This window comes from Vipera berus, assembly GCF_964194415.1.
Source record: "Vipera berus genome assembly, chromosome: 3".
NCBI classification, from domain to species: Eukaryota; Metazoa; Chordata; class Lepidosauria; order Squamata; family Viperidae; genus Vipera; species Vipera berus.
This window is the reverse complement of record NC_138204.1, coordinates 186,832,741-186,839,035: the sequence shown is the minus strand read 5'-3', so window position 1 is coordinate 186,839,035 and position 6,295 is coordinate 186,832,741. Positions and strand designations below refer to the sequence as shown.

At 37.2% G+C, this 6,295-nt stretch overlaps 1 protein-coding gene across 3 annotated transcripts; it reads left to right on the top strand.

Moving 5' to 3' along the window:
- The first annotated feature begins 999 nt into the window (after positions 1 to 999).
- On the top strand, positions 1,000 to 6,279 carry ZFAND1 (zinc finger AN1-type containing 1). Of its 3 annotated transcripts, none has more exons than XM_081325162.1 (8): positions 1,000 to 1,137; positions 2,660 to 2,702; positions 2,934 to 2,973; positions 4,058 to 4,185; positions 4,272 to 4,363; positions 5,122 to 5,243; positions 5,749 to 5,904; positions 5,987 to 6,279. In XM_081325162.1, exons 1-8 carry the CDS (start codon positions 1,083 to 1,085, stop codon positions 6,152 to 6,154), a joined length of 804 nt encoding a protein of 267 aa, XP_081181288.1. In that variant the 5' UTR covers positions 1,000 to 1,082; the 3' UTR covers positions 6,155 to 6,279. The 3 variants fall into 3 exon arrangements, with proteins under 3 accessions (XP_081181288.1, XP_081181290.1, XP_081181289.1); XM_081325163.1 differs by lacking the exon at positions 1,000 to 1,137 and adding an exon at positions 1,316 to 1,525; XM_081325164.1 differs by lacking the exon at positions 2,660 to 2,702 and having other exon boundaries at positions 1,063 to 1,137.
- Positions 6,280 to 6,295: the final 16 nt, after the last annotated feature.

Genomic DNA, 6,295 nt, shown 5'->3' with positions numbered 1-6,295 from the left:
GCTGTAACAAAACTCCCGTTCCTGAAGTTTGGATAAATAAGTCAGGTATTTCCGGCGTAGGTGCAAAGCAAGTTATTCCAGAGCTAAGCAATATTTAGAGAGTTTGCTGTTAAGTCACAGAAATTGCATTCCTGTTTCAAACTCCATTTAGTATTGTTGCATTTTTACGTCGAAACATTGAACGTGGGGTAAAAGTCGAACGCACATTATAACTAAAAAATAAAACTTGATTGCCATTGGGATAAAAGAGGCTAAAGCGTTCAGCGTCAGGCTTCAGTGAAATACTAACTGAAAAGTAAAGATTTACGATGGACGTAACTTTCTTCACTCAATGCAGTATTGTGTTCAGCCGAAAGTTGACTAGTACATAATATAGTGGAACTCTTCCCACTTTTTACAAACTATATTTTGTCAAGGCTTTGTTGCTGGCTCATATTAAATTGTGATCAACCTCAATCCCAGATTCTCCCTAGCGTTTGCTATTAACAAACCAGTTATCTGCTTATTAACGGAAAAAACAAAAAAAACCATGCACTTTTCCTAAATGATTCTAAATGTCCGTTAAATTTTATTTTTTTAGCTCATATAATAGAAGCAATCCGTAGGGCCAGGGGTAGGCAACCTCGGCTCTTTTATGACTCGTGGACTTCAACTCCCAGAATTCCTGAGCCAGCCAAGCTGGCTCAGGAATTCTGGGAGTTGAAGTCCACGAGTCATAAAAGAGCCGAGGTTGCCTACCCCTGCGTAGGTCAATGGATTCTTGTTGAATCACAAATTCATTTCATAGTTGTGTCAGAAGTGAATGAAAGACTTCTACGAAATCCTAAACTGAAGTCTAGAATGGAGAAACCGAAAAATCTCCAGAAGGAAACGTAAAATTACTTCGCAGTTGTTGCTGGGATAACGACAGAGCTTATTCCTGAGTCACAAGCTCCACCCCTCTGTGATGTCAGAGACGAGCCCGCCTCCCATTAGGATTCAAGCAACAGGGAAGGGAATAGGCGAGAAGGGGGAGGAGGGGGAATAAAGATCACAGTGTTCCCGGAAGAAAGTGGCGGCCTGCACATGCGCTGTTGCGAAAGATGGCGGAATTGGAAATCGGGCAGCATTGCTGGGTTGAAGAGTGTAAACAGCTCGGTAAGAGCGTTTTGTTAGGAGGTTCAGGATCTAGACGCAGGGGTCTTCAAACTTGGCCCTTTTATGACTTGTGGACTTCAACTCCCAGAATTCCTCAGCCAGCTGGCTGAGGAATTCTGGGAGTTGAAGTCCACAAGTCATAAAAGGGCCAAGTTTGAAGACCCCTGAGGAAAAGAGTGATCGGCCGGGGTCTGACCCAAATAAGTATTTCAAGGGCTCGCAACTTTTACCGCGAAACATTTGTGCCTCTTGAGTTGGCTGGCTGTCACCGTGGGAATTTCAGCATCAAACGATTCCCGCACTTGGCTTGGTGCTTCTACCTTTCCCACGAGCGCTATTCGAGCGCAAACCAGGGTGCAGGCAAGAGCGGACGATCGAAAAGACGAGGGTAAATACTGAGGCTCTATGGATCTGCCTGCCTGCCTGCCGGTTAAATGCAGCTGAAGGGCGCTTGTGGTTATGAATGTAGTAAAAAGCAGATTTCCTTTTTTTTTAATAAAAAAACGTAAAGGTGTGACCACACGTTGTATGACTTGATGTCATTTATACTTAAATGTTTTAAAAAGTTCTTAAGAACGGAAGAATTGACGTGTGGGTAAAATGTAGCATTAAGGAAGAAAGTGAACTCTGCCTATCAGAGATGTACTCACAGGTCTACCATTAAAATCCCACTTTGCTTCCCTCTTTAGCTTAATTAGCGATTCGAAAAATCCATGTTTTCCAACTATTTCTAGCTATTACTCTGATCTACTGAAATCATCCCAAAGTCATTCAAAAACAAAGCACTTGTGTGCCAGAGGTTTTATGAAAATTGGACAAAAAGAGAAGTTTTATTCCCACTTATATATTTGACATTATAATCCTGCCTTTCTGCAAAATGTTCCACACATAGTTTACATTTATCATAATATATTGTTCTTTAGTATTATTTTAAACTGTTATTTTGTTTCAATATGCATTTTTATATTATTGAAAATTCTCTTGGTGTCTTATTAGATGCATAACCCTCACGTCCTTCAAGAAAACTATACAGCACTCCCCACTACAACCCTGTGAGACAGGGACTATACAGCTACTGAACTATTCCTGTAACTGAAAAAGATAAAATTATGAAACGAAAAGTCATATTTTTTACCATGACTCTTATTAAACAGTTCAAGACAGAAACATTAATTACCTTTTTTCTTATTTGAAAGCTCTAAAGAAAAAGGCACAATCCAATGCAGTTAAATTAGTAAATTGTATTTCAATAAGGATAGCACAAGTCACTGTATTCTATGACTTTGTTTTATTACTGGAATGTTTTCAACCTGATTTACAAATATATGTATACTGCTCAGAATTTATGACTGAAATGTCTTTAAATCCAAAAAATTAAAACATACTTAGTTAATTCTGCAGGTTTAGCTTATAAATTGGCCAGTAATGTGTTCAAATGGAGTAGAGCTTCCAACCTACATTTTATCAGTATAATAATTATACCTATCAAACTATGAATATAATTATATTTCTTTTATATTAGATTTCCTCCCTTTTGTTTGTGATGGCTGCTCAGGAGTTTTCTGGTAATTATATTAATTATTAAGGTATAGTCTAGCAATATAAACTATTTAGAGATTTGGGACAGAGTTGTAAAGAAGGCTAGAGAAAATAATATGGAAATGAGAAAAGAAATAATAAATATTACATGGTAATTCTTTCATTTTAAGCTGACTAAGAAAGATTAAGAAACTCATAACATCCTATATTACACATATTGATGGCATTTTTTTTCTTTCTGTAAAACTATTTTTAAGTATTCAACACAGAAGTCGATCTGCTCATGGTTGTTCTGAGGTAAGCTAATAAGTCATAATTTGTTGCAAGTTACATTTATGAATATTTTACCTAATAAGAGAAATTCATATTTTTTACATTTGTTTGGAATATTTTTACAAGCAAAACTTTCTTATCCAGGTTCTCTTATTCCCAAATTATGCCTACAAAAAAGCTCTTTTAGGTTACATAGTTTAGAAGGGCTGACCAAGTGAGAACATTATTGTGAGTTTGTGAACACAGCTTGAAATCTTTTTGTTCATTGCAGCAATTGAAAACAGTTTTCAGCTAAGCCTCAAAATATTTTTCTGCTGCTCCATGGCTAATCCTATCTTTGGGGAAGAATGAATAGGTTGGGGGTAGACTATTAGCTGGCTACCTTTGTTCTTATTATACTTTCCTGTTGACCAATTGAGGGAGTTCGGGCTAGCAATTTGGGTACACAGAGCATCATAAGGAGACCAATTGTCTGATTGAGGGAACTGGTCCAAAAAGTAAGACTGTAAAACCAAAGACCTCAAGTAAATAGCAATAGCAGGCTTATATATCAACCCAGTGCTTTACAGCACTCTCTGAATAGTTTATAGTCAGCATATTGCTCCCCAATAATCTAGTTCCTCCTTTTACTGACCTTGGAAGGATGGAAGGCTGAGTTAATCTTGAACCCCAACGGGATCGAACTTCAGACTATGGCAGAGTGCATTTGCAGTACTGCATTCAAATGACTGTGCCACCAGGGTTTGCAAAATATGGTTTGCAAGAGTTCTATTTTTGCTATGCAATCTTCTTATGGCTTGTGTCTACCCTGCAAAGAGCTATTAAGTCAAGTTGTATTCCAGGTTTGTAGGACAAGTATGCAAAGTATTTTGTTGCCTCTTTTATCCAGGAGTTCACAGGAAGAGAAGAAGCATTTAAGCAAAGGATTAACTGTTATAGTTTGGCATTATATCTACATTGAACTAGCTACTTCCTCTCAGTTTTTTGCCACAAAGTAGTTTAAATAGTGTACATTTAGTTTAAACTATGAGCTTTAATCATCTCGATGTGTAATTTGATCTTTGAAATAAATAAGAATTTACACCATATTTTTTTAAAATTCACTTAGGCAAATCTAAAAAACAAAAATATGAAACTGGATTATCACAAATCATTTTCATGCACGTATAAAGGTTGTGATGGAAGAGAACTTGTACCCGTCTTATGTGCTTACTGTGAAAAACACTTTTGCTTAAGGTGAGCAAAGGCAAAAGATTTAAACAAATCTCATCCTATTGATCTGTAAAATACCTACTGAATATTTGGCAGTCTATTATTTCCAGGCACCGTCATCAGTCAGATCATGAGTGTGAGAAACTGGAAATCCCTCAAGCTCGTATGACTGTCACTCAGCAACTGGTTAAAGATATTGTAGGTAAGTGCAGAAGGATTTTTTAAAATATTGTTTCCTCTATAATAGTGTTCAGAACTCCATGTTAAAATAGAACACATATCCAGTGATCCATGCCCTTTAGCTGAATAAATCCTGCTTTAAAGAATTGCAGAGATTAAGCTGCACTCTGTAACCTCAGTTAATTATAATGGGAATTTGAAGTCTTCTGAACCGAATGGCATAGTGTAGCAAAACAATACTCCACAATTCATGCTACAGTGTTTACTTTTTCCCCAAGTATGCCTAGAATTATAATCCCCATATGGTATTTACAATATAAACAAGGATGACATTAGAGGCTGGAATTTGTTTTGCAGCATGACAATTTCCCACTTACATAAAAAACTAAAAAATGAAAAGAAACACATGGGTTGCTCAGCCTGGCATGCAGCAAGACAGATAATCTCGGCATTTGGGTGTCCATAGACATCATGCTCCTTGTCTTTGCTACGTATTGAAATCTGCAAGAATAGATCTCAGTGTAAGTTTTTTCAGTAACAATAGTGCTGTTCCACAGTATTTTATATTAAAATGATTACACGATACCATAGAAATTTCTTTTCTCATACTAAGGAATTACAAGAATCTCTTCTTTTAGATTTCAGTGCTGTCACTTCTCAGTCACACATTTTGAATAATAACAGCTGTCCGGATTTGATGATCAGGGAAGATACTACATCTTAAATAACATTTAGAAAAAGGAGGGGCAGGAAATTCAACCCAGTGAATTATATTTTTAGATTCTAAAAAAGAAGCCACTATGATTAAAAAATGCAGAGGAGCCAAGAATCCTGAAACAGCTGCAAAAGTGGCCCTGATGAAACTGAAAATGCACGCATGTGGAGAGAAGTCTGTTCCACAGGTAAATCATGCTTATGGAATAGACAAATACATTTCTGAAAAACTGCAGTCTTTATTTCTCTAACACTTTTTTCTAATCCTACAATTAAACTTGTTTCAAGGATGGTAGGGGATACTGTTGTTTATATGTAAGATGTGGATTTAATGAAGTGAAGGGGGAAGGGGGAATTTGTCTTAAAACTGTAGTTCTGGGGTGAGAAATTTCAGAACTGGTAGAGAAATGCAAAAGTTTCTTTTAGAGCTGGGGTCCCCAACCCCCGGTCTGTGGACCAGCACTGGGCCGCGGCATGCCAGAAACCGGTCCGCACAAACAAGCAAAGCCCCACCTGCGGGATGCAGGCAGTACATGAAACCACACCCTTTGGTCCACAGAAAAACCTCTCTCCACGGAACCGGTCCTTGGTGCTCAAAAGGTTGGGGACCTCTGTTTTAGAGCAATAAAGTAAATGGAAAATGTGACTAGGAAGTATTATTTTAACCATGCAACTTGGCTTTTTCTCTTATAGGCAGACAGAATCTATTTCCAAGTATTTTTACCCAAAGGAAGTAAAAACAAAAGTATACCCATGTACTTTTGCAGCAAATGGAGCATTGGCAAAGTGATAGATTCTGCAGCCCGCTTAGCAAGCCTTAAAAATGACAACAACCAAACCACAGCCAAGGTAAATCAATTGAAGCAATATTGTGGGAATTCCTTATATTTGGATTTAAGAGTGATTAACTTCTTCCTCTCCCAATTTTCAGAAATTAAGACTTTGCCACACAGCATCTGGAGAAGCCCTGCCTTTGGATCACATAGTAGAATCGTGGATAAACTCTAAAGAATTGCCGCTATATAATGGTGGAAATGTAATCCTGGAATATCTTGATAATGATGTTGAATTTTTAGCAGCTGCAGATTCTTATCTATAGTAATCATGGAAAATATTTCTTTTGTAATTATTGTATCAGATTGAACACAAGAGAAAAATGTATGTTTTGTTAGCTCTGTGGTACAAGAGTGATTTTTCCTGAGAAACAGGAATTCAGTTTAAAAAGGAATCTGTATTTAGT

Bases quoted from the DNA above. Each gene is read 5' to 3' on its own strand.
- ZFAND1 (XM_081325162.1), top strand. From the start codon at position 1,083: ATGGCGGAATTGGAAATCGGGCAGCATTGCTGGGTTGAAGAGTGTAAA. The intron at 2,703-2,933 runs GTAATTATATTA...ACTATTTTTAAG, and splicing joins GGCTGCTCAGGAGTTTTCTG to TATTCAACACAGAAGTCGAT. The intron at 4,364-5,121 runs GTAAGTGCAGAA...TTATATTTTTAG, and splicing joins ACTGGTTAAAGATATTGTAG to ATTCTAAAAAAGAAGCCACT.